Here is a 27334-nt window from a genome sequence, read left to right on the forward strand (position 1 = left end):
TAAGATGATTAATAATAGTTAATAAGAGCAAAGAAAATTGCGACGCACTTTTATTCAACCATCAGTCTACAGTGTACCAACGTAATGATATCAAGGAGAAAAGAAAGGAACGCAGCAAATCCTCATATCTGAGATTCCAAAGAGAAATAATATTTTGCTACCTAATTGACATAAACGATACATTATCTCAATTGCTACATTAGGGGAAAACAACTCTTATGAATAATGAATAGATTATTTAGCCTATAATATCAACACTGGCCTTCTCTGTTTTATTACTTTCAGTCAAAGCAGTAGAAGATATTTCTTGTCTTATTGCATATGCTTTAGACCAGCTAAAACTAAGAATTCCAATACTTTGATGCGACATTAGAATGGCAGTTAAAAAGACAGCCTTTGTATTGGTGTGATGATATCAGACAGCTGTGGACAGTCACCTGAGAAAGGAGGGTACTTAGTCGTGTCGTCGCAAGGGGATGATCTTACCCAGCAATTTGGTGCCTGGCATGGTGCCAGGCTTTCAGTGATCTGCTACCACAGAAGTGATGCATTTGGCCTATTTCTAGCAACAGATCACATCAACTCCATTGCCCTTGAGGATGCCACTGAGGAAGATTTGTTCAAAGAGCTGAAACAATGAATAAGACAATAACAACCTCAAACAGAGAAATTGAAAAAGGCATCACATACTGTGCCGTGAGTGATGAGAGGTCTACCACAGGGCTGTCAAAAGAAGATGAAAACTAATTAGCCTGCCGGGCACACAATAGGTCACCAAATCCATTTCAAGGAAAAAACCAACCATGCTCTGTTTCCACCTTCTCCAGTGTGATATTTTGTTTTCTAGAAGTGTAAAGAAAGTAACAAGAATCTCCCCGTTTTTAACGGCGTTCCTCTATTAGAGAAGCTGATTTACTTGCTGTTTGTGTGTGTGTGTCCGCTTAACCCTCCTAAGCTCATAACTGTTTTATCGGGGATTTGTGGGTGTGCTTTGATTGATAGGAGCCTGAAATTGTCAGCAAACAACCCACAGACTGCCATTAGATTTGGACTCCGATGTTGGGAAATCGTGATCGGTGCTGGGCATCATGATCTTTTCACAAACTTTATCTCAACTCTGCCGGCTTCAAACTAGTGACACAAAAAGGCCGTACTGCTTAATATTTTTCCAAATCAAACAACTTCAATTACAGGAGAAACTTTTGGGGATATGCTGAAATACTTTAACAGTGACCTGTCATTAAAATATATTTATATGTATATTTAAAAAACCTTTTTAGGTTTTATATTTTATTACCACGACAATAAATCACTCTGACCTCAAGAAGTTGTTATTCTCCACGAGTGTAACCCAAAGCAAATGACAGCCAGCCCAGCTGAGTGACAAGTGGATAACTCATAATTTTCTGCATTCTTCTAAATGGAGGACATGTTCTGAGACAGTTATTACAGCCACAGAATTCTTAATTATAACCAAAATCACAGTGGGAGTGACCGGGGCGGGTAAAAGATGAAAGGAAACTACTTCAAGGACGGAAAAAAATGTTACTGCCTGCAGCAAGGTGGGATGTCAGTGTCTTGTTGACATTTTGGGTCAGCGTGATTGAAGTGCAACAAAGGAGTGGCGTCGTCACACCTTAGTCGAAATTTGACTTGTAATTAAACTCGTGGGCATGACATTTAAATGTGCACATCTGAGGAATGCACTGTGTGGTTTTCTGTTTTCTGACATTCAATTTGAGCTGTTTGAAGATGTTTCCCGGGTGTTTTATTGAAACAGTCATGCGTGGGCAAATGCAGAGTAACATTCACTATATGGTCAGGTGTGTGTCTGTGTGTGCACTTTTTTGTCTGACTTCCACTTCAGTATGAACTCCCACCTACCAAGCCCGAGGGCAGCAAAGCAGTAAAAGGTATTGCTTTTTCCATTGGTGTCAGTGACACTTTTTGTTGTCCCTAATGTAGGTAATGACTTTTTACTGCAGCTAGGCGCTGAGCGAGTGGTATTTGTGCTTCAGTGGCCGAGGGACAAGAGGACGTAGCGGAGCGCAAGCGGGAGCGAGGGAGATGTCAAGAGCGTGAGAAGAGAGGGAACGGAAGGAGGAGAAAACCGCATAGGACTGCAGAAATGGAGTGCAGAGAGGAGAGGAAAGAGGGGAGGAAACAGGAGGCAGCTCCTGCATAGCTCTTCCTCCAGTCAGTCAGCTGTGGTTCCAGACACAGTCATAGTTCTGAGCTTTGCAACTAAAGAAAGACTCAGCGTGCAGTAAACTCAAAAGGAATCAGTGCCAGTAACTCGGCATATCAAACACACTCTCCGGGTCTTTTGGGAAATAAATGCACACACACTCAGACATCTCCTTGTTGCAGTGTGCATTGGTGCATTGCGATCCAGTGTACCTGCGGCTAATTTGCCCTTTGTTGGATAACCACAAGCGTGCACATGCAATGCTTCTTTGCTAATATAATTATTTGTGTCTTAATAAGATGGACATCATGTAGCAATGGTGTTAAAATGTGTTCAAGACTGATTAAATATTTACCAGTGAGAGTGTGTAGGCAGGGATTGCAGCTTACATGATTTGTATTTTGACCTCTGGGCTACTGTAGAGCTCAGCTGGGCTGGCGAGTCAGGAAATGGAAAGATGACTGATGGCTGCGTAGCCTTGTGGCATGTGTTTGTATAACTGTGAGACTCTGTTTGCACATGCATGTTGTAGGCATGGCAACTGCTCTCCCCATTTTTTTTTTATTTTTTTTTTTGCAAAGCTGACCTTGGACTTGATTTACGTGGCTCTGCCTGTCCCCCCACATCGAAACACACCAAGCTCACCTCAACAATTCCTACACAATAAGTATAACAGATTTACTGCCGTATTTTAATTAACAATGAAATACTACAGGCAGTCAGACTGGTGAAGACTTAACCAAGATCCCAGAACTGCAGTGTATATGAACTGCATTGCTCTGTGCTTGGATTTATGTAAGGGTAAAACATGTGCAAATCCCCGCCTCTTTGTTGTAGATGAATAGTTGTTGTTGCTACTGTCAGTCACATTAATTAAGACAATAGAAGATTCTTGTGGTAGTTGGAGCCATATATAAGCTTGGGTGCAGGGAAAAAAAGAGAGGAAGTGGGAGGGGAAGGAAACATAATGGGAGACAAAAAAAGAGGATGGAGAGACTAAACTATACCACTCTTTCCTTTTACAGCAAAGAAGGGAGTTCATTTTGTAGTGTGCCACTTAGAACTACAGAAAGGTTCAATTCTTTAAAATCTCACCAACACTTGTTCGTTATGGGTGGGAGAAATAGATTGAGTGGGTTCAGCTGGTTCACTAAAAGTAACAGCATATGTTGCAGTGTAGGATAAAACGAAACAAAAATGATAAGAACTATGGAATAGACTGCAGTAAGACAGTCATCACCACTTCCTCTTTATGCTAAATATGAAGCTATTATCAGCCCAAGTTAGCATAAAGATTATAAACAAGTAAACCACAATTGTTCGTTTTACTGTTTGATATTGAGATGTAAGGGTTTAATTAGCAAGCTGCTGCAGAGCCAGGCTGAATGCTGATTACCGTTTTTAGCCTCTAAGCTAAGATAAGATGAGATAAGCTATAATAAGCTAACCAGTTGTAAGCTAAAGCTTCATATTTCTGTGTTCTTTGAAAGTCTCAACACAAAAAGAGACTGGGTATATTTCGCAAATGCAAAACTGCTTTCGCTTTAAGTGAAAAGTTTTCATATAGAGTTTCTCTTCTTGACTTCTTATTTATACTCTTTTATGAGGGAGATTTTTAGTAGCCATGCCGTTCCTTTGAGGGCTTTCAGTCTGGAAAATTCACTTGACTCTCATCAGAGGGTGCAAATACAAAGGAGAAAGAAAAGGTAACAGCATTCCTTTTCTTAGTTGCTTGTCTGTTTCTATCTTGCTACTTTAGATGTCTCCCTTTCTCCTGGGATGGCATCCCTGCAGGGGCTGTCTGCATTATATTCTCTCATTGAGATGCGTGCTATCTTTTTAAACTGCTCTACTTCCTTTGAGATTTGGTGACTGGGATTTATGTTAAGAAAAAACCAAAAAAAACACACATGGCCATGTGGTGTTTTGCAGAAGAGGTCTCAATTTTACCCCAGGCTCCTATTGGATTTTATTTTCACATCTGAATGCTGTGTTGCATTTCTGTTAAACTCCATGTAGTGCTAGATAGTGGAAAATTGCAACATGGAGCACATGTCAGTTTCCTTGTGTTAATTAATAACACAACCCTGTCTTCATAAAACTCTGCAACCATCTGTTCCATGTGTTCCTGTTTGCCAACTTATAATAAAGGCAAACAATTATTTGCAGATACAGCAGACCTCTCATCCTGCATTTGAAAATGTCTGATTTTTGAGCTCCTTATTTCTTTTTCCAACTCTGTGTTGTTAGCATGTCTTGTCTCGTCCCCTGTTACCTTTTTTACCTTGAGAAAGAGCAGTGCTTTATTCAGCTGTCCAATAAGAATGCAGAATTTTGACTTGCATAAGTCTGCTAAAAAAAAAAAAAAAAAAAAAAAAAAAAGAAGGGGGGGGAAGCCATGATCGTTTGTTATTTTTCTTGGCCTTTCCAGGTTTGGAACATAAACGCCATGAAATATTTAAGAAACACCATAAATACTTAATAAAATGGGCAATTAGGACAGCAGATGGCTACTGAGTTGTACCTCCAGCTAGAACCTGTGTTTGCTGTGTTAAATTTTTCAGAGCTCGAAATGCGCATCACAAAGAGATCGAAAAAACCTTTAATTTAGTGCTTTTCTATATGGGCAAAGTTTGACATTTCTTAGAAAACTTGAGCACCATCTTGCAGAGCACATGAAATTTTGCCAGAGGAGCAATGCATTATACCGGCATCTGCTTGGCTATGATCCCCAGTGAGCAGAGGCCTGTATTAACAAGGTTTGGACAAGCCTTGGAGCTGCGCAGAACTAAACACTTCACATTCCACTGCAGGGTTTGAAGGAGGGGTTATTAACAGGGAAGTGTGGGTGGGTTGGGAGGGGGACTCGGACTGATTATATCACACTCTGCTTCGGGACGTAGCCTGAAATGCACACCTGATGCTTTAGTGTGGCTCTGTAGGTAAATTTGCGACACTTTAGTCCTGAAATCAGATGAACTTTACTGATATTTGCTTTTAAATCAACTATGTACTCTCATCTTCCTATTGCCAAATAAACCTTAAAATGTTGCAGCTTTCTGGATTTGTTCATTTCTGTTGAACTGTAAATCTACTTTGTGGGTATTTGTGCAAATGCGGGGTGTTAACATGCATATTTTCCAAAAGATTTGTGTTTCATCTGAAGGATGCGACAACGGAAAGAATAAAAATTGTCCAGGTTTACATTTTATTTGGAGAAACTGTTGATGGCAGCATTGTGACTCAGGCTCAGAGGTAACGTTGGTTCCCATCACAAATGTTGCTCAGGCACACACTATATGTACACACAAATATATATGTATACACACACACACACACACACTTAACAACCAGGGCTGTGTGTGCATATTTGGTTTGCATGTTTATAGCACTGTTTTGCTGACAGCTCTGTCGTTACATCATTCAGTAGTTCGAGAGCACTGTCACACTTTGTGATAGGACATCTAGGTGGAAGCCTTCAGCCATGCACACACTCATACACATGCATTGATATAGCACAGGCACCGACACTGTGCTGTTTGTCTGCTTCTAGTGGAATATTTTATTCTTTTTGTTTGTTTCCGTTGGACTGCTCATCCTTTTCTTGTTTCTTGATGCCAGATTGTTTCCCGTTCATATGTGACTCACAGAGTTAACAGGCCTCTTGAGTGATTATTAGCTGACAGAACTTATTGCTCTTTCCAGTCCTGCTCTGCTTCACTTTATTTTATTTCCTTGAAATTATAATTTTTTACTCATCATATCTCCTCCCGCCTACACCAACGGTACAACATAGCACACCACCACTTAAACTGACTAGCATAAAGCACTCTCTGGGTGGGAAGCTCGCTTCCTTGACTCTCCTCTATCGAGATTTTTGCCTCCATACCCTAGCTATCTTAATTGCTTTCACTTCCAGCTTCTGCTACACCACTACTGATGATGTGCGACGTAGCAAAAACAGAATTGAAACATGGGATTGAAATCAACAGACGGCCTCCGTAGATGGATCGTCTCTGGGGCCAGCTTTTCAAGTCAGGATACAATACTTCAATCTAAATACATAATCTCTACATCACTGTATGTAAAAAGCATGTGTAGAAATGTATATAAATATAACTAGCAGTTGAGAAGTGGTAGCACATAATTTGGGATTTTTAAAAAATATATAAATATTTGTGTTTTATATGTGCAAGACCAAAATTAGAGGAAAAGGCCCAAATTTCTGTAAAATAAGCTAAGGCTTCTTGTCTTTACTGTACGCACACTGACTGTGTGTACCACCGTTTACCTGAGGCCCATTCAGCAAAACTCTCATATTATGTTAATTAGCCATGTGGTTGTTGCTTAGCTAATCCTTGTGAAGCTGTGGTGAATCAAGCATGGCTGAATCATGCTGATGTGGTAAAAGCTGTAATGTGTAACTGAATAGTGAACTGGAAATGCATATTAATAATGATGATGATGATGATGATGATAATACTACATCTGTCTCCTTTTTCAGTCAGTTAAAAATTAAATTAATGTGTATATAAGAAAAAGATTATTTTACTTAATAATCTTCAAATTGTAAACACTGCTGGTTTAGTAGTTGAACATGATGGGTGAGGATGGTGTCAGTATAAGATGTCCTGTCTTATACTGACAAGTATGAAATAGATGCTGAAATAAACGAAACTTCTACAGTATATGTTGAACATTAGTATCATTAGTATACAGAGACTAATCTCCAGACTCTTTATTAGCTACGCCTTTCCAGTACCAGGTTGGATGCTCTTTGGCTTCAGAATTGCTGTAATTTTTTGTGGCATGGATTCAACAAACTGGTTGAAACATCGCATCACACCACCACATAATTGCTGCAGATTTACCAGCTGCACTTCCATGATGCGAGTCTCCTGTTCCATCACATCAGAAAAGTGCAATTTCATGTTCAAAAACCCACTTTGAGATGATTTGAGTTTTGTGGCATGGCATGTTATCCTGCTAGAAGCAGTCATCAAAATATGTATATGCTATAGTCATAAAGGTCATATACCATTGATACAGGGCAATGTCGATTCATGGATTGAGACTCATCGTATTAGCAGTATATTTAAAATCTTCTCCAAATTTTAGTGACTTCTTGCGATTTGTAGCCTCAGTTTCCTGTCCTGTCTGTCACCTGGTGTGCTCTTTAGCTGCTATAGCACATTTGCTTCAAGGTTCAATGTATTTTTCATTCAGCAATGCTCTTTTGCTTAGCATGAGTTACTGTTGCCTTCCTGTCAAGGTATTTTTACCCAGAGAACTTTACTCAGACCTACCCATCTGGCACCAACAACCAAAGTTACATAAATCCCCTTTCGTTCCCCGTCTTGATGCTCAGTTTGAACAGCATGTGTCTTTTTTTGTGTGTCTCTTCTTTTTTTAGGCTTTTTAAAGCTTTTTATTTGGATTTCACCGTAATTAGCTGTTGGTGAATAACAAGTGAAACAGCCAAATATTTGGGTGACATCAAAAGAATAAGCCATTAAGCTTACATTAGAGCAGTAGGAATAACTAGTCACATGAAGCACATAAAAATTAGATGAAGCCTCTTTTTTTTTTTCTTCTTCTTTTTTTTTGTCATGTTTGCTTATTGTTGGCTATATGGTAGTTATGCATGGGCTATTGTGCTTTAAAAACACCATCTGATTTCCTTCAGTGTCGCTTGAACCTGTAGGTGTGAGGTCATCTCATGTAAATTAATAAAGTAAAGTGCACTTGAGGAAATATATTCCAAAACTCCCATCAGTTTAATGTTATTTGGTTGTTTTTATTTATTTATTTATCTTACCAGAAGGGGTTAAAATGCTGGACTTTGACTCTCAACATAATTTATGGTAGCTCTTTTAAAGGGCTTTTCGGCCAGAGACTGCATTGAGATGGAGGCATCACATACTGTGCTCCTTTCTGTTCCTGCTTTTAGCGACAAAATCAGCAAACTCCCAAAAGATTTATGCATCCTGTCACCCTGCTTTGCCAAGGTCCTCAAATAAAACGAACCAGCCAGCATTTTCTAACTCGCTTTGAATATCCATAACTGAATATGATGAGGCTCGATAGGCTTCTGAATGGATGCAGAAGTCCCATTCAGTTTACCTTGTCGCATTGTTGTAACCTTTCGCAAAAGATTTGTTTGTTTGTAAGACGCTGAATGCTAACACTTCTGCTAACACGTTTTTTTCCTTTTTCTTTTTTTCAGGCCAGCGTGTGATTGCTTTGTGTGTATTTGCATAAATGTGACAATAGGCCTGTGAATTTCTTTGCATACTTTCTATAACTTAGTTATTCTTTACTCATTCATTGTAACAACGCTTAGGTTGACCTGCTGTCCTTTCTGCTCTCACAGGACTCAATGTGAATGAATGGAAACAATATTTCATTATGTTGTTGTTTCTCATCTATTCTTCTTTTTCATTTGGCTTATTTCTAGGTGTTTAATTACCTTGGTGATATGATTTCATGTCATCTGTTGTGTCACTGTAGAGTCGGTATAAAAATGCTTGCACAGTAACGATGTTACTCGTCAATAAACATCTTATTGATACTATAGAAATACTCTATACATAAATGGCAACATCAGTATTATCAGCACATGATTTTTCAATTTTATCATTTTATTTCTGCAGTGGAAGTCACGAACACATGACTTCCATATCTTGCAACACCATTTTTCATATTCCATTTCATGCGTGATTATGATATGAGATTTCCGTCCTAATTGAACATTCGTTTTAGACAAAGCTGAAAGATAAAGGTGCAGCAGATAGATGAAACACCACAATACAGAAGCTTCAGTTAGTGTTGCTCAACTGTAAAGCGGCTCTGCCTAGACTCTGAAGTACGAAATACTGCAATTGCATAAAGGGGAAAGCTAAAAACCGAAGATTCAAATAATAAATTGGGTCTTTGAGGAGGGGAGTTTTGTGTGAGCGCTGGGATAGACTCGATGCGAAGACATTAAGATATATATGATGAGATATTTTCATACGACGGCAATCGAGTAAGACGTCAAAATAAATATGCTGCAACAGTTTCTGTAATTATGTCAACCTAATGTTACTCAGTTGCTGAAAAGCTCTAATCAACCTTTTCCGAACCATGAAATTAAGTCAACTTTATGCTGAAGAACCACTTCAGCTCGGGAGACCTCTTTAAAGGCGGTCGATATGATTGCTATTTTGTAGACGAGCGGAGCCGATGGCTCTGGCTGAGGTTCCGCAATTGTCTGTACTTCACAAGTAAGCCACATCCTGAAAGTTGATGTCAAAGTCTGAGACAAGACTTTAAGCAGTTGTTGTTCCTGTGTGTTAATAGAAAGTAGCTCGGGCCCATGAGAGGCACAACAAGTGACCTTTACGAGAAAAGAGGGGTTGAAAAGCCTGGATTATGGAATGGAAATTAAAGGATTAGTAAGTGAGCTGCATCTTGATTCTTTATTTTTGAAGTATTTAGTTCTGATTTATTCTTTAACTGTGTGTACACACAAATTATTTGATTAATTAAAATTAGTTGTGTTTTTTGGGGGGTTTTTCCCCTTTCTTGAAGAACACTCTTCAAGAAAGCAACTTCCTACTACTTTCATATACTATGTATAATATATAATTGCATGCTATTGCTGGTATATTTAAGATAGGCGACCACAGACGTGCAATAAATTGCCGCAGTGTGCTGCAGATTCACTGTGGTCATGCGTGCAGGCAGCAGGCACACTGATTGCTCACTTTAAAACAGAAGGTACAGTGTTGCATGGTTTGGTGTCTTTATCTAAAGTGCATTGCTTCTCTGGAAGTTAATTACAGCTCCTCCTTCAAGCATCTGTTCTGCAGTCGATCCCATTAAACTGCGTGAAAAAGCTCTCTAAGTGGTTGGGAATAATGTAGCTCGAATTATGATTTGTCATTGTCCAGAAAGGAAACGCACATGTTTCATTCTTGTTTTTTCCAGAAAACAATTGTGTAAAAACCTTCTTATCACAAAGACTTGATCTTATCAGGCTGCCCTTGAGGGTGTTGGCCTGGAAATGTCGACTTTCTTTTCTTTCCCATGCTCTCAATCTGTTTGATTTTCCCTGTTTCCTATTTGTCTCTCCACCTCGTCACATCGCACATAGAAATGCGATTGTAGGTGTCATTTTCAGAGGCAACAAAGTCTGGCTTATTTGATTATTTCACCAGCAGGCTGACGTTGAACAACCAGACCTGTCAATTGCCTTCATTGCTAGTTTCATCAGGCGATTTGAAAAGTCACTGTGACGATAACAAGTGGAAACAGCCTCTGGATTCTGTTAAAGTGGGCTCTGCTGTTCTAACGACGCTCTGGATGATATAAGGAAGGGAACCCTGATGACGCACACACACACGTGTGCGCATGGACAAACGCACACAGCCCTGCTAAATGAGAAAAGCACTGAGGCTTGAAGATGCCCTCCTTCATTCTCTCTCTTACTCTGCCCTTCATCATTTACCTGGTACATTCCAGTACATCATCCCCTTCCTCTCTTCCTCATCCCTGTCTTCCATCACTACTTCTCTGCACTCCTTAGCAAAGTGTAATTCATCATCATGCCTTGTAGTTCAGATAAAGGCCGACCCTAATGATTTGTTAAGCATTTGTCCTTGACTCATCTCCGTTTAATCCGACTTGCTTTACGAAGTTTCTCAGTCTAACTTCTTCTCTATGAAGTTAGTTGTTTTCAAGGCTGTTTTTGCTTTTTTTTTTTTTAAGTGACTATGTCTAGAAGTCCTTTCTGTGACTATGAATCCTTTTTTTTTTTCTTTCTCTCTCTTCTTGAACAAGGTCATCCATAGTCTTGCAGAAAGGATGTTTGGCATTGATGAGCCCGATTGAATAGGTCCAGGTAAACTTATAGCTTTCCGTGAGTGGTAAGAGCGATGTCTGGCTCATCTGTTATGCATAAACTACTCTTGGTGTTCCTTTTTTCATGGCAAGTTAGTCAGTTAACAAGATTCTTTAATGGAAAATCGACTTCATTACGCAAGATGGACTTTGTGTGCAAGGCTGTGTCTCAGCACAATCTTCAGGTACAATAAAAAATGATCTATTAGCAAGGCTTATCCACACACAGGCCCACGCAGACAAAAGTAAACACGCAAAAACACACCATCATTCACGTCTTATCAAGTCCCAGTCATGCAGTTGTTTATGCAGCAGGTTAATTGAGCCTCTCCAGAAGGTTTTAATACAAATTAAAATGCCCCTCTATTCTTTGTAGTAGCTAACAGACGCTGTTATGATTGCATGTGCAGACCCAAGGGGGAGGTGTGGTTTGTGTGTGTTTGTGTCAACCGGGTATCCTCTTATCTGAGTTTGTCATCAGCAGTAACAGATGTAGATTGCAGTTTCAGTTTAGGTGCGTTAGAGATCTGATGAGCATATAAACAGACACACACACAAACAGAGACACTAGGAGATGTGATATGCAGTCCAATTACCCAGCCTGCCTCTGTTTTAAAAGGGGGCTCTAAATCTTTGGATTTTGTCATACACATGGTAATCTCTGTTACCCTCTCCCTCTTCTTGATTTGCAACTATATAGCTGATCTGATTGCTCGGTTTTCATAGGATGGTGTTACACAAAAGTGTTCAAGGTCCAATTTTGCCAAGAAAAAGAAGCCGTGAAAAACACCTAAATGTTTTTGGAAGTTCAGCATATGTTACCTGAAAATTAATATTAAATTTATATTAGAGGCCTCTGTCTGCCTAATGCCACAAAAAAGTTGTTTATGTACATGCATTGCAGCCTTGAACTTTTGTAGGCATTACCCGATGGAGGTGCAGGTGAGAAACCAAATGTGCGTTGCAGTCACATTAGGCATTAAACAGTAATTTGACCTGTATGATTCCAGGTGCAAGTCCACGTGATGTCTGATTGTGCCCATGAGGAAATAATCTGTTCGACCAGTGAATTCATATCGAATGATTAGGCATTCTGTGCCTAAGTGAGAACGCGACCAACCTGGTGAACCACATGTCTAATGTGCAAAAATGGCTTAAAGTGCACTACTAACTTTGCAATCAATTTGAGAGGTGTAAATGTAGTGATTCATCAAAATCACTTGTTATTTTTTATGGAATTTATACTTATCTTTTGGCAACGTTATGTATGTGTTTTACTGGCACATTGTGTTACCTAATGCAAGTTTTTTTTTTAATGATAAAGGATTAACTGATCATTTAAAAAAAAAAATGCAAGCCTGTTCTAACCTGTAAGGATGTGACAATTAGGCATCTAGATCTTTACAGTAGAACAGTAGTTGGATAAGGGCTGGATTTCCTCAAAAGAGGGAGAAAAATCACATTTGATGTGTAGAGATGAGGAAGGGGCGATGAGATATTTTCAAAGGTAAGCACTGCTCAGAAAGAGATGCTTGATTAAAATGGAAATCTACCTAAACTTTTAACACCTTACGTCCAATTTAGAGTTTAAAGTGTTTTTAGATGTGCATCTAATCTATATAAGTTGTCTTGCTGAAGTTGTGTTTTTTCTATATTGTGAAACCTCTTGAAAAGCAGTGTACCAATTTTGTTAATGGTTATTAAAAATTGCATGAAAATAAAGGCAGTCTTGGTGAGTTTAGTGCATGCTACACTGGTTAGTTTTCATTATTGTCGAGAAGTAATGCGACATGTTGGAATGAACACACACACACACACACACACACAATGAAGAGAATAGACACCCCACATTTCCTCAGCTGGCTTCATTAAATGGTAGAGCAGGATCGTGCTGGTATGTGAAGAGTGTAGTACACTGTTTTTTGGCAGTTTCCCTCATGAAATCACATCTATTTCTTTAAACAAGGCATCCATCCATCTTTTCTGGTCCTTTTATCCAATTCAGGTTTGCGCAGGGATGGGGCCAGAGCCTATCCCAGTTATCATAGGACAAGAGGTGGGGTACACCCTGGACAGGGCACAAATATGATGCAGTTAACAATGGATTTTAGAAAAAACTTCCTTTTTCTATGGAGAGTATAAGCTTCTGTATATCTACAAGCATATTCTGCTAAAATCTTAAATGATTTCTGAATTAATTCATTCATCATTAACTGTTATTTAAAACATTTCTAATTATTTTTAGTGACGTATTAGATGTGCTTTCTTTCAAAAACGATGTCGTTTCTAACTTTTTGGTAGTGTAGGTCAAAGCTGAATCAGAATTTCCATTTCCTTATCTTTCAACTTGTTTCTCCCTCTTCAACAATCTTGCCTGACCTGAAGGGTTATCATGTATTGTTGCTGTTTCCCTCCCTGTTGATCTATACGAATGACAAAACAGATTGGGGGAGGGGGGGGTTGTCTCAACTTGAAGCAGATGCCCCTCAGAAGCTTGAGCCATCCATCTATTCACTTCATCCCCTCTGTCATCCATTCATGTCTGCTATTGGCCTAGTCGTCATGGTTACTGTGCCCTCGGCGTCACTAAGCCGCGATTGTGACTTGTGCTGCCAGGAGGAGAATGATAATGCATATAAACACAAGAGCAGACTCACACAAACGTATACTTTCATAAATTGTAATGGGTGTGCTCATTGGGATTTTCATTCATATACCAGTTGGGCTTTAAATGCACACACAGAGAGAAAGGGACAGTCTGTTTCTCTCTTTCTATCACATTCAGACATGGTCATGGTAATGATTACCCAGGGATGCTCTGACAGAAAGTCAGCTCCATTAATCATCCAGTCTGTGTGTGCACTCTGATAAGTCTGTGTGTTCTGAAAGGTCTCTGATATTAGAGTCTCAAGCTACATAACCTTTAAAGGCCATCATCATATATTACCTCCAAAATAAACATAGTATAATCCATTTCATGCTGCATGGGTGATAAGTAGAAGACATTTCTGGCATCAGATTCCAAACTGAAGTAGAGTGTGAACAGAAGTGCTCCATTTGTGAAGATGGAGGCTGGCAAGTATTACCTGGAACCATCATCTAAAAAAATGTTTCCTATGTGAATGGCCTTGCCTCTGAAACTACCTCTTGTCTTGCAAAGAGGATGCTGGGAGACGGAGACAGCAAAAACGCAGTTGCCATAGTTTCACACTTCTGCCTCTGAGGGTCGATTAAGGAAAACGTTCCGACCATTTCCACTCATCCTTTATAGTTCTCATTAATATGGATGCTGATTGTGTCGTCTCCATGCTCTGCCCTTTTGCTCCTCTCTCTCTATCAAGTTAACAAAAAACTATCCTTTTTTCTGTCAGTTTATCTTTTCAAGTTAAAGTCTTGTATTGGTGTCCCTCTGTTCCTGCGTTCAATACCTACAATACAAAAAAAAAAGGTTATATGCATTTGCTAGTATTTTATGTCTGTATGTGAATTTTGGGGGTTTATTTGGCATTTGGTTGAGCGGATTTCTAAAGGGGAAAAACCTGGGAGAAAAAGAGAGTAAGCAGGAAGTGCAGATTGAGTAACACTTGAAGTTGCTATTTTAGATGTTGTGGAAATGTTTGTGTGTTGACACACAAATTATAGATGAGTGACAAAAGTACTCTTTATTTTTTACATATATATGCAACCGGCTCTAGAGTGCTACACATTTCCACCGCAGCCATGCAGCTTAGCTTTAACATCGATGACCTCATTGTGTATATTCACTCTTCCGTCTCTCATTTATCCTTCTATCCCGCCCCTTTGTTCTCTCTAAATCATTTCTGCCATTTCTTTTCATTCTTTTCTTAATGTATTTATTGACCAAAGCTCCCACTGTGGATATTACACAAGGCCATTTTAACCCGATGTCAACTGGCCCATTGAACTGCCAATCATCTTACGGCTATCCATGCTGCTGCTATAAATATTACAGATGCCATGACAGGATTTCCTGTAGTATCTGTGCTAATCCTATACTCCTGCTGGGCCATTTCCTCTGGCCTCAACATTCCACTTGTTCATGTGATTAGTTTTTTAAAAAGTCTATACAATGCTTCTCCTTTTTTTACACATTTGCTGTTCTGTTGTTACAAAAACTGCATCCGTACAGGAAGCAACATGGCGACCTAAAACCACAAAAAGGGAAAGACATTCAGCGACTTCATTTGAGCTGAATTGATGATGAGCAATTGAAGAGACTGCCAGTGAGATTGCAGGATACTATTGACTGACATATAACCTGGTAGTAAATACATTATAGGGTTACTTAGGCAACTGGAGGCTGGAATGTCCACAAGAGACTGATCGTCAGCTTGATAAGCAAATCGCCTTCAGTGTGGATGCAAATTTAATGATGCCATGATGTGTAGTGTACTCTGAATTTGGTTCCTAATTACAAATCTCTCTCGAGTAAATAAACAAATAAATACATAGCTTAAATAAGTGCCTAATTTTGGTAAACTTTCCCTTTGTAGTAGGCTTCCTGGGCTGCGCTATGATTTTCTTGTGTTTTTAGCATGCACTGGATCTTGTCCACTTTATCAAAACTGCAACCCTTCAACTTCCTTTATGTGGACAGACTAACACTCGGGACGATTCACAGTGCAAAATCCAGTGGATTCCAGAAAAACAGATTCTTCTGGTAGCACTAATGACCTGATCTGCTGCCTTTAGGACTGAACACTTCTGCCTCTTTAACTAAGATCTGCTCTTTAGGCTCTAGAGACCTAACTCTCATCACTAATGATGATGCTGTGAAAATTTGATTAGTTTGCAGAAGTTAATGTTCAGTCATGCAAAGTTTAAGACGCGTGCAAGTGGTCAGAATGGGCAGGACTTCACGGGGTTGCTATTTTTTTTTTTTTTTTTTTTTAATTATTATTATCACTTTTATGAATGGAGTTGCAGAATGTCATTGCACTGTGTAAAAGTGTAAAAAGACGGTAACAATTTTCCAACTCCACAGTTAGGGTCATCGCTAATTAACCATCGCAGCTGTGCATTGCAAATAAACTTATCCTTACATGCATGCTTTCAAAGTTGGTTTAAAGATTTTTTTTTTTAAACTTCCTCAGAAAGCTTGGCTCAGCTAACACATAAGTAGTGTCCCTGCAGTTAGTTACAGTCAGTAAAGCAGTGCCTTCACTTGTCCGTCCTAGCTGTCACTTAATCCTCCTGATGTGGCTCCGTCACATAATCCTTCTCCTGTTTCTGTGTTTACAATGTGCGTCTCTAAAACATAATGTTAAAGCTTTGAATAGCAACATGATGAGATCTGAATAGTTGTGTAATGTGCACTTCAGAGTATGAATTCAGTGTCATCTTCTGGGCAGTTACTTACCTAAAAACCTAATGTATTTTGGATGTGGAAACAGATGGCTCAGTCTGCTAAGGGATGGATATTAACCCCGGAAGTCCCCTTCACCAGCAAAACAAATGTCAAAGCATGATACATGTTGCAAAACACCCGATGGCTTTGTCATGCGTTCTTTTTTTTTTCTTTTCTTTTTTGTTAAAGCAAGAAGAGGTCCTATGCAGCACAGATTTACTTATTTATTCTTTTTAAAGTGACAATTTTAATTAAGAATAAGTTATCCTTCTAAGATTGTTTCCCCTACCGATTTTCTCAGTGCTGGACTGTGGATGAAGGCTTGATCCTCCACCTTTCTGCTGGACAAAGGCAGAGATATTCATGTTAAGTGTTGAGGGTTTAAGGCTATTTACCTTATGTTGTCATTAAGCCTTTGGTTTAGTCTCCTTGGTTGAACCCAGTCTTTTCTCCAGTGGTATCCTATGATGGTAGTGCCTGCCCCAGGCTCAGCTAGTATTAAAGCATCACGATGGGATGACTAAGGATTTGACTGGAGTCAGGTGAATGTCCATTTTCCAACCTTCCTTCACCCTCTTCCCTTTTTTGTACCAGCCTGTCAGTCTCGGCTGTTAGCAGGTGTTGGTGGAGGTCATAGAGTACAAATGGGACATGGGAGAGGACAAAATGAAGGAGAGCAGACGGAGAGGCTTAAAAATGTGAAAAGGTGTGCTGAAGGAACAGCCTGTCCATCAAAGGTGTTAAATTGACTTTGAAAGGAACTAGTTGAATGATTTCCCTGCCCTCCAAAATATAGTCCCGTTCTTTGGTGCCCACCTTCAGATATTAAAGAGGAGAAGGAAGATACTTTGGCTGATTTAAAAACAGAGAGCCACTTTCTAGCCCGAGTTCATGATGTGATTGTCGGATACAAAACTCTTTTAGACCTCCTGCATTGAAATCCCGCATGAGTGCATATGCATAGTTACACTGTAGAGCTCTGAATATCTCACTTTAAACAGTGTTTATGCATTTCTTCTTTCTCAAAACATGCCAGGCTATTGAACATCTGTAATTTTCGTGCGAAACAGTTGACAAACAGAAAACCACTTTTAAAAGTGGTTAATAATTCATTTATTAATGATATGTAATTCTCTTCAAGGCTATGGGCATGAAAACCAGTAATTAGTATAAAACAGTTGGGATTTGATGAAAAGGGAGCCATCGTCATCGTTTCGTATCATTTATCATTTTCAACACAAAAGTGCTGCTTAGCACTTAGGCAAGAGCCCTTTTATGGAAAAATGTGGAAGGAAAAATGAGTTTTGTGTAATCATTTGTGAAACCCAATATATCTGTTTGCAAGTCATGGGAACTTGCTTATGAGGGTTAAAATTCGGGTCCAGGTGAAAGTCAGAACAGACAGTATGTGTCGCACTTAAGGGGCGTTTTAAGTGGTCATGATTTTAGATTGTGGCTTGAATTCTGATGGTTTAAGTCTTCCTCCTTAAATAAGCAATAAATGATGAAGCGAGAGCAAAAAAATGTCTTCTCATTAATGACCCATAGAGGGTTGTACACTAAGATTTGAACTGAATGATTAGTTAATCATGTGCAAGTGATGGGAATATTTGCCAATATTACTAAGACATGAGTTTTAAATGAAACTAGTTCTACATTCACATACATATTACTCAGCTTTAAGTACCAGTGTTTGACAATTTTTAGACATTTTATACATTAAAAGTTGATTTAATCTCAATCATAACTGATTATGCAGCTGCAGATTTAAATGAGGGTGCAACATTTCAGTACAGGGACTTTTATTAGACATTAATAAAAGTAGCCGTTCCTGCTTATAACCTTAAAGCATTTTTATTAGAAATGCCTAAAAATATGATCCATGCTGCCTACAGTCTCTTTTTGTCTTCTTATATAATCTCAGAATCTTTCGTCATTGTGAGGGTACCGCTGCAGTGTGTTTTTTTTTTTACTCCTCTGAGTGCGTTTGCTCTTGCAGGCAAAGTCTAGTGTGGGTATTTGTTTTTACAGATGAATGTTTAGACTGCTCTGTCTCCCTCTCTGGACCTTCCCGCTTTCACTCGTCATCCTCTGTCCGAGCAGTCGGAGCTGTCTTGCAGTTGAAAACGTACAGGTGCTTGCGCTTCATTTTCCAGGAAGGAGGAGAAGCTACAGTGCAAGACACAAACACTAAGAGAGCAACAGCCTAAATTAACTCCTTCTTCCAGGCTCAAGCACCATTTGACCAGTGACTTCTCTTTTCCTCTTGTCTCTTCCTCTTGTCTTATTTTTTGTAATGATTCTCTCCTCTGAACTTTGCCATCATTTCGAGCTTTGGTGCGTTGCTTTGACGCAAGACGTGACTGTTGTAGGGTTTAAACTGGTGTGACCTCTGCTGCTGTGAATGGACAGTGTTTGGACAGCACTCCAGCCTATCACCTCCCACATGTTTCCTTTCTGTCCCACTTTGTCTCCCTTACTGTAATTGGTGTCAGAGCCAACACTGGGATTTGGATGAGGCATGAGCTAACAATGTGAGCATGCCCTTACTTGGCTAAAGCTCCTTCTTATGACATCCTTCTTTGGAACACCTACCAGTGGACCGACTGCAGACCTGCACTGGCCCCTTGTGTTAATGAAAGGGCATTACACCATATCTATCTCTCACAGTCGATGCATCTGTTCTCTAGCAGTCTGAAAAGGTTATCAAATGTTGCATAAGCGGACTCAGAGAAGCATTTGTGTTAGCTCGTTTAAGCTTTGATTCAACCGAAGATTATCATGACTGTAGGATTCTCTTATTGTTAAACTTTTACTCTGCCCTTTTTCAGGCTTTGTTGGACTTTTAGTCAGATGATGTGTCAACGGAAATTGAAAACCTTGCATGATTGCTATCTTGAATCTCAAACTGAAGCAAAAGCATGAAGTCAGTTTCCCCACTTTTTGCCTAAAATGACACAGAAGATTCAAGTTCTTCTCATTGTCTCCATAAACCTGTCCTTGTAGCTGTTGTATAGACTTGTGATTCATTTTCCCATTGAGAAAGAGCTATTTCCTGCTTGAGTTGAGCCTTTTCCTTCTATGCTGTCCACAGCTAATCGGTCCCCTGCTCGTATGCATTTTTTATAACTTCACTTCCCATTTTGCTTAGCATACAGGAAGGTTGTATCTGTTGCGGTATTGCATACAGAGTTGTTGGCTAACTGACACAGAAGCAAGTGTCTAAGTGTGACTGTCACAGAGGTTCACTGACACCCAGTGACAGCATCAGTGACATGGAAGTATCTGGACACAGACATGTGGAGGTTCTTATTCCGCACCAAAAACCGCATCCCAGAGGCAAGTAGATGCTTTTATTTCATGTGTGCATGTTATAAACCTCTGCTTGTTGTGAAGTGGGCAGCTGCGTGTGAGTGTGGTTGGGTGAAGAATGTGCTGGGGACTTGCCGAAAGCTTTAGGGAGTGCTTGGCGTGTGTGTGTGTGTGTGTGTGTGTGTGCGCGCGCGCGCGCGCGAGTGTGTTGTGTGATATTTTGGGAGTGGATGAAGGGGTTTCCTCTGTGAGGGTGGATGTGAGAGTTTGCATCTTCCCAGCTGTGAAATGACAGGAAACAAAGGAGGATGTGAATGGAGGATCTTCCACCTCCTCCACCCTCAAAAATCATAAAAAATGTTATTTTTAATGCTGCTTCACGGAAGATCCTGCCTTTTCACTCAACCGGTGTAGCAAATTTAAAAGGTAGATACTCTGTTTTTCCGTCTTTGCGTTTTGGCAAAGTCATGGTATTAATGCAATCAAACTGAAACTGATCTGCAAAACCACAAAAAATGAGTGTGAGGCCATGAAGTGTGAATACTCTTTTCTTTTTAATTTTTTTAATCTCCCACACACCATGTGACTTACTTTCAAAAGACAGCTGTTCCTGAGTACTCTAGATTCCAGATAACACGAGAACCTTTATATATAGTTAGTCATAACACTGAATTTCAGCTTCTTCTCTGCAACAGCTGTCATGCTTGTAAACTCAGCTCTCCTGTGTAGTTGGTTATCTAGTTATCGAGCAGGAAGGATGTGAGATCAGTTCAAGAAAAGAGGAAGTGAGAAGTAGGAGGGAAGAGAAGTTTCCTGTCACTAATGTGGCCCTATTCTACCCTCTTCTGTGTGTGTGTGTGATTGTGTGTTAATGAGGTGTACCTGCAGCAAATCTGTATGAACAGGTACGAATGTACCTGTTGCAAAACCCGTCATGTTTTACGTAACTCATGTTAACTGCTCCATTCAAACACTTCCTAGAACGAGTCTCATATCTCCTGGATAGAGAGGGACTATGCCACTATTAGAGCCCAGGTAAGCTCTCACCACCTGTGTACTGTTGCTTTTAAATCGATTCATTCTGCAGCTCCTCCCTCGCTAAACAAACATTACTTCTGCATCCTGCTTCATCCATGTCAGATTGTATGTTCTTTTTCTTTTTTTTTCTCGTCTCCCCACCCTCTGGGAAATGTACTCTCTCATCACAAAATTGTTAAGCAAATAACCTTTTCTGAGCACAGGCTGCAGTGCAGGTTCGCTGCCAGCCAAGTAACGCTGCTCTTTGGTCAAGAGGAGTTGACTCATGCTCTATATACAGGCGCGTAATGGCTTATTCTCTCAGGTTAAAGAAGTATTTGCCGTATAAACAGCAATAAAGTGAGCAATGGAGGAAAGTAAGAGGATCTCAAGACCACTTTTCGAGCAGCGAGAGCTGTGTTAGGAGACAGGATGAGCAGGAACAGGACTGTTAAGAGGGGGAAGAGAGGAACATGCCTGGCCACAGACAGGAAAATCTCTGTCATCCAGAGGCAGTGAGTTGTCTGAATCCTCTCTGGTGTGTTGACACCGAGAGGGGACACATCATCCTCTCTCTGCCATCCTCCTCCACGCTGGCCTCTGTGTTGAATTATGGGTAAAGGGAAGTGGCACAGAGTTGGGTTCTTAAGTCTGTGAAATTACTGATAATACAAGCAAATAAAGCGTTGGGTTATTTTAATCACATTTATTCAGGAAAGCATTTAATCGGCATTTTCTTTTTTCCTTTTTCTTTATCTCTTTCTCTGTTTTGTGCGTCTTTTGAGTTTCAGTGTACTCCTGTTGCTCGCTTGCTCTCTCTCTTTTTCTCTCTCGCTCTCGCTCTCTCTCTCTTTCAGCCGCACACATGTGTGTGTGTGTGTGAGTGTGACAAGAAGTTGGGTGCAGGACTGTGAGAATACAGCAGGCTCTTCCTTCCTGCTCGCTTCGGTTCCAGTTCATTTCAGCTGCAGTCATTCACCGAAGGCACACCGGTCTAATCAGACAGACACAGAGGCAGGGAGAGAGCAAGGACCGGAGACAGAATGGAAGAGAACATGAAGATGAAGCACTGAAAGAAATGTAGCAGAAGGCCTCTGCAGTCGACAAAAGGGCAGAGGCTGAGAGACTTTTCTATATTTACCTGCAGTCCACACAACGAATCCTAACATGAAAGCACAAACGAGCCTAAAGTGTGCTCTCGGTGAGATGAGGTGAGATTTGAGATGATTATATGAGAGGTAGAAGAGTGTGTACCTTGTTATGGATGAAGGTAGGATGATACAACACTCTGGGAAATGCTGAGATGGAGAAGGACAAGAGAAAGTTCAACCTGACTCGCATGCTGTCCATCTACCTGTTCAAAAAGAACAAATCCTTGACTGGCAGCCCTGCTCACTGTAACACCTACAGACCCACGGCGGCAACGGACAAGGACACTGGCACTTTACCTCCACCGCGGAACCACTGGACGGTAAAGTGACACCTCCTGATATTGACATCTCGATCAACTTTGAGTAGTTAAGTCGTTGACAGGGCGTTCAGTGGCATCGTCTTAATGAAACTGAGTTTTAAGAAAATGAGGAGAAAAGAGGGATTCATCAGCACAGCAAAGTGCAAACGAGGTTTTGTATTCGCTCTTGTCGTGGTTGCTCAGAAAACAAGGTGCAACTGAAAGCCTGCTGTGTTCAGCCAACTCTGGTTTCCTGTTGTCAAATAAAGTCCCGGGCTGCAGTGGTCTGTGGTGATGGCGGTGGCTGTTGTTTTGTAGAAACTTTTAAAAAGCTGAAAGAAGAGACTGCTGAAAATATATATCTTTCGTCACTTCTTTGAAATATTGATTATGCAACGGTCAGCTGATTGCACTTTATTATTTTTTGTTTGCTTTTCAAATAAATTACCAAATGTAGCTTTATTCAGGATCCATGGTAATAGTGTAAACCTGAACATGCCTATAAAGGAGAAATTAGGAGCAGGACAGCCCGGATGTTCTGCTTTCTGATCCCTGAGATTTGGATTTCATAGGCAGAAGTGGGGAAAAAGTCTTTCCCCTGAAACTGCACTGGTGAGTCTAAAATTCTCCCAGCAGGGTACCTACTGTACTTTGCTTCATCACAGGGCCCGAGGTGTGAAATTAAAGGAAGATTATCAAGGGAGGGGAAAACTCTTCTCTGCATCGTTGTTGTTGTTGAGTTTTGGGTGAGGCTGACACCAGGTCAGCTGCGCGTGTTCATGTGGTGGAGCTGTGAGCGGTGCCAGCTGGGCTCCACCCAGTTGTAAGAGTGCGCTTGCTGTGAACTTGCTTTTACACAGATCTACTTCCACTGAACGTTTACACCACCAGTTCCAGTATGCTAAAAGCACATAAACGCATCGATAAGCAATTGTTTGTGCTCACATGCACATCTCACTTCTTACCATGCTTCCTCTTTTTTTGAAATGTTTTGAATTGATGTGATGCTATTTACAGCAGGAGGCACCTCCACAGGACAACTGTTATCTTTGCATAAGCAAGCGGCTTGTGACATTTTCTGAGGTTTTTTTGCAGCTGTGCAGCATTGCTGTCGTTCTGTGATCACTGACTGCTTTCCCTCCATCCGTTTTTTTTTTTTCACTCTTTAGGAAGATGGAGACATCAAAGAGATCAACATCACCCATGTGGTCAAGGAAGGCTCAGAGAAAGCTGATGCCTCTCAGTTTGAACTGCTCAAAGTCCTGGGACAGGGATCCTTTGGCAAGGTAATTCGCTTTTACTCTTTCGGTTTCTTTCTATTTTGACTGCATGTCTATTTTTCTCTTCCTCCTTTGCTACTCTTACTCCCCAACCTACAAAAATCGTTGCATCCTTAACAGTGTTTTTGGTGTTTGTTATGTTTTTGGGGGGAATTTAAAAAAAAAAAAATTTCTTTTGCAGGTGTTCCTGGTACGAAAGGTGACTCCTCCCGATGCCAACCAGCTCTATGCCATGAAGGTCCTTAAGAAGGCCACACTAAAAGGTACAGCAGCATCGGGCTTGGATGTGGTCGTGAAATTTTAATTGCTGCTTTTTTCTGTTTTGGCTTTTGGCTTCATTGACAGGAAAAAAACCCCCAAAGAAAAGTGAGTGAGGTTTTTTTTTGTTTTTTTTTTTTTTTTTTTGTAGAGCTGCACCTTTCACCTTTCCGGTAATGTTGATTTGAAAAGGCTTCGTGTTTGGCAACTTCATTTTTCAAGTGGTTGTTTAGTTTCATATAAAAGGGTGTATGAATTTCCTGTAACACAAAGACAGCTATGACATGCAGTGGTATGTGTGCATAGTAAGACCACCACTGCTTTCAGTGGGTTCCTATGAACAGGTGCTGTGGTCTCACCTTCTGCAAACATCGGGGCATCAGATTTCTTCTCATCGTCTCCCAAAATCATGTGGGTGGTTCTGTGCAGCCTTGCAAATTTAACGGGGACCTTTTACTCTCATTTAAAGCTCCGCGTTTTTATTCTTTAACAGCTTTTCATGACTCACAGGTCAAATTCATCATTACTCGCCTTATTCTGGGTGCAGCTCCTAAGGTCACCCTCTGTCTGAAAATCGCTATTTTACATTCCTTCCCTTTTGCTTGAAGTCAGCTTTCTTCTGATTGGCTGCCCATGGTGAACAGAAGTTTTTAAGCAGCAGCTGAGTTAATCTACTGTGCTCAGAGTCGCAGTTGCATGCACAAAATCCCCAAATTTAGGTCATCATTAACATTCAGCACTGACCCCATTATTTAAAAGTTTGGCTATGCTTTAATTTGAGGATCCTCTCCTATTGCAGCCTAATGAGTCCAAGTTGAATTGTACTCTCATCAGTACCAGCATTTGGTGTGTTGTAGTACATTTACCATACTCTGTGCTTATGTACAGTATGCAGTATGACACAGTATGCATTCAAGATTTATAACGCCACACTAACCCTCAATCATTGGCCTTCAGTCAGAGACCGTGTGAGGACCAAGATGGAGCGAGACATCCTGGCAGACGTCAATCACCCATTTGTTGTCAAACTGCACTATGGTGAGTCAGCCTGATGCTTTTATAAGACTCTGCTTCCCTTGCTTCCCTTCCCTCTTATTAATGTTATTTGATGTACTGACTTGATTTACTGTTTTATTACTTCACATTCCAGAAACTTTACTCATGCTTCCTGATTTACAGTTGAACTAAATGTGAATTTGTGCATCTGTAGCATTCCAGACTGAAGGGAAGTTGTACTTGATCCTGGACTTCCTCAGAGGAGGGGATCTTTTTACTAGACTCTCCAAAGAGGTAAAAAAAAAAAAAAAAAAAGAAAAGAGGAAAAAAAAGAAGTGACTACTTAGATTGTGTTGTTATGCTGACCTGAGGTCAGGCTCAGTCCTATGACCACTAATTTATCCTATAAACTGCTATGTGCTTACCCATTTATTCTACATTGTGTCGCTCTGCGGTGTTATGCTCTCTTATTGTCTCATTTTCCTTTTCTCTGTGTGTCACATCCTCTCTCTTCTTTGTCTCCTTTGCCCCTCAGGTGATGTTCACAGAGGAGGATGTGAAGTTTTACCTAGCAGAACTGGCATTAGGACTGGACCACCTTCATAGCTTGGGTATCATTTACAGGGACCTCAAACCTGAAAAGTAAGAGAGGAAAACCAAGCTTTTTGCATGCCATGCTGCAGGAAATGTATAATGACAAATATATATAAAAAATATACACACAGTGCATCAGTCATAAACGTCTCCTAGTTGGATAGATCCAGAAGAACAACATGCATTTCAGTGAGTGTGGGAAAAGTGTCTTCCCTGCTGCAGACCTGTAGCCACAACCCCAGACAGCAGTGATGACTTCAAAGTGCAACAATTTCCTCCTCTCATATTTCTATTGCACTCACTGCAAAGTATTTTTTACTTGTTGAACCCTGCACCGTTTTCATTAGCTTGTGTTCCCTGACTCTCTGCCGTAATTGGCACATCGGTACTTGTTATGGTACATTGCTGCCACCAGCTGTCGATGTTTGTTCCTCAGCGTGTGCTGTGCACAACACTCGATCTCATAGTATGCGTGTAAGACCCTACACCGCCGCTAATTTAAAGAACCGGTGATTCATTTATGTGTTGCTTTTTTAAATTTTGGTGCTTTTGAATGCTAACATGTTGTATTGAAACTGAAACATGTTTTTATAACTTTGACCACCACATACGGACTGCTATGTTAAACTTCAGTTGTTTTTAATGGTACCTAATGATCCGGCAGCCGAATGTACTTTGACACCAAGACATAATACAACTGAGCAAAGCATACAGCAAAGGAAAGTTGGGTAAAATGTTCAGACCCTGTAAGATTTTAGTTTCTCTGATATGTGACATTGTTTTCTCCTAGCATTCTTCTGGATGAGGAGGGACACATCAAACTCACAGGTGAGCCTCCTTGTTTCTTCTTTTACATCTACCTCTCACTATTCATTTTACACACACACTTTCCTTTCCTCTACCACATTGACCTTGATTCACAGCAGTGACGGCTTTATCTCGCTGACTCATGTCTCCATAACATCCTGTATATGTTCCCCAAGTTAATTATAATACTTTATCGTGAATATCTGTGATAAAACTCTTTAGAATCTCTTAACCTCAACCAGAGTAAACTAATGATAACTAAGAAGTCACCTTAACAGAGCTCTTGTGGGGAAACTGCTTCATGTTAAAGCTTTTTGTAGCTATTGTGCAGCTCTATAATGTGTATGATGCGGGTCAGTGGTTAATGTCTTGTTGTGTGTTTTCAGATTTCGGCCTGTGTAAAGAAGCCATTGATCATGAGAAGAAAGCTTATTCCTTCTGTGGTACTGTGGAGTACATGGCACCAGAGGTCGTGAACAGGCAGGGACACACCCACAGCGCCGACTGGTGGTCGTTCGGGGTACTAATGGTAAGGAGGAAAAAACGTACTGGCTGAGCGCAAATATTACGCACTGATTTAGTCAAGTATGCTGATTACATTTTTTTGTGTTTTCCCTCACAGTTTGAGATGCTGACAGGAGCGTTGCCATTTCAAGGGAAGGACCGCAAAGAAACCATGAATCTCATTCTGAAGTGAGTACCACCTGGATTCAAGAACATCCATTCATTTTTTTCCCCCCTTTTAACTACTTAAGTCCATCGACAAAAGCATGTGAGGGGGCTAGAGCCTATTCTTGCTCACTTTGGGCGAGAGATGTGGGCTACACCTTGGACAGGAAGCCGGTAAATTACAGGGCTAACACAGTTAGACAGCTGAGCAGGCACATTCACAACTACATCTGAAGTCAATTTACAATTACCAGCTAAGTTGCTCTCAAACGTTTTCTTGCCCCATTTGTAGGCTGAAAAAAGTTTTTTTTCCCCTCGCTCAGGAATCCCTTTTACCAACTTATTTTAATTGAATTGTTTTCCCAGATTGTCCATGCCCAACCTGCATAGGCGGTCAGGTGGGGCATGACGTCCTAAACAGGCTCACAGCTTAGGAACTAACCCAGAGAGTAAATTTGCAGGCACATGGAGAACATGGAAAAACTCAATTCAACACAAAAACCTGTTGCCAA

At 40.4% G+C, this 27334-nt stretch overlaps 1 protein-coding gene across 4 annotated transcripts in view; it reads left to right on the plus strand.

Annotated features, from left to right (window-relative positions):
- rps6ka1 (ribosomal protein S6 kinase a, polypeptide 1) overlaps positions 1–27334 on the plus strand; it is a 46202-nt gene that overhangs the window by 11932 nt on the left and 6936 nt on the right. Inside the window, exons 1-10 of one of the 4 annotated variants that reach the window (XM_005477157.4) lie at positions 19647–19778; positions 20733–20786; positions 23388–23504; positions 23680–23761; positions 24714–24794; positions 24967–25046; positions 25288–25394; positions 26137–26174; positions 26540–26682; positions 26776–26846. In XM_005477157.4, coding sequence (XP_005477214.1) covers positions 19737–19778; positions 20733–20786; positions 23388–23504; positions 23680–23761; positions 24714–24794; positions 24967–25046; positions 25288–25394; positions 26137–26174; positions 26540–26682; positions 26776–26846 — 815 coding nt within the window. In that variant the 5' untranslated portion in view covers positions 19647–19736. Of the gene's footprint in view, positions 1–9497; positions 9625–19646; positions 19779–20732; positions 20787–21669; positions 22240–23387; positions 23505–23679; positions 23762–24713; positions 24795–24966; positions 25047–25287; positions 25395–26136; positions 26175–26539; positions 26683–26775; positions 26847–27334 lie in introns of those variants that run through there. The other 3 variants (XM_005477158.4, XM_003453245.5, XM_005477156.4) reach the window with 3 other exon arrangements.

This window comes from Oreochromis niloticus, linkage group LG19, assembly GCF_001858045.2.
Source record: "Oreochromis niloticus isolate F11D_XX linkage group LG19, O_niloticus_UMD_NMBU, whole genome shotgun sequence".
Lineage (NCBI taxonomy): Eukaryota > Metazoa > Chordata > Actinopteri > Cichliformes > Cichlidae > Oreochromis > Oreochromis niloticus.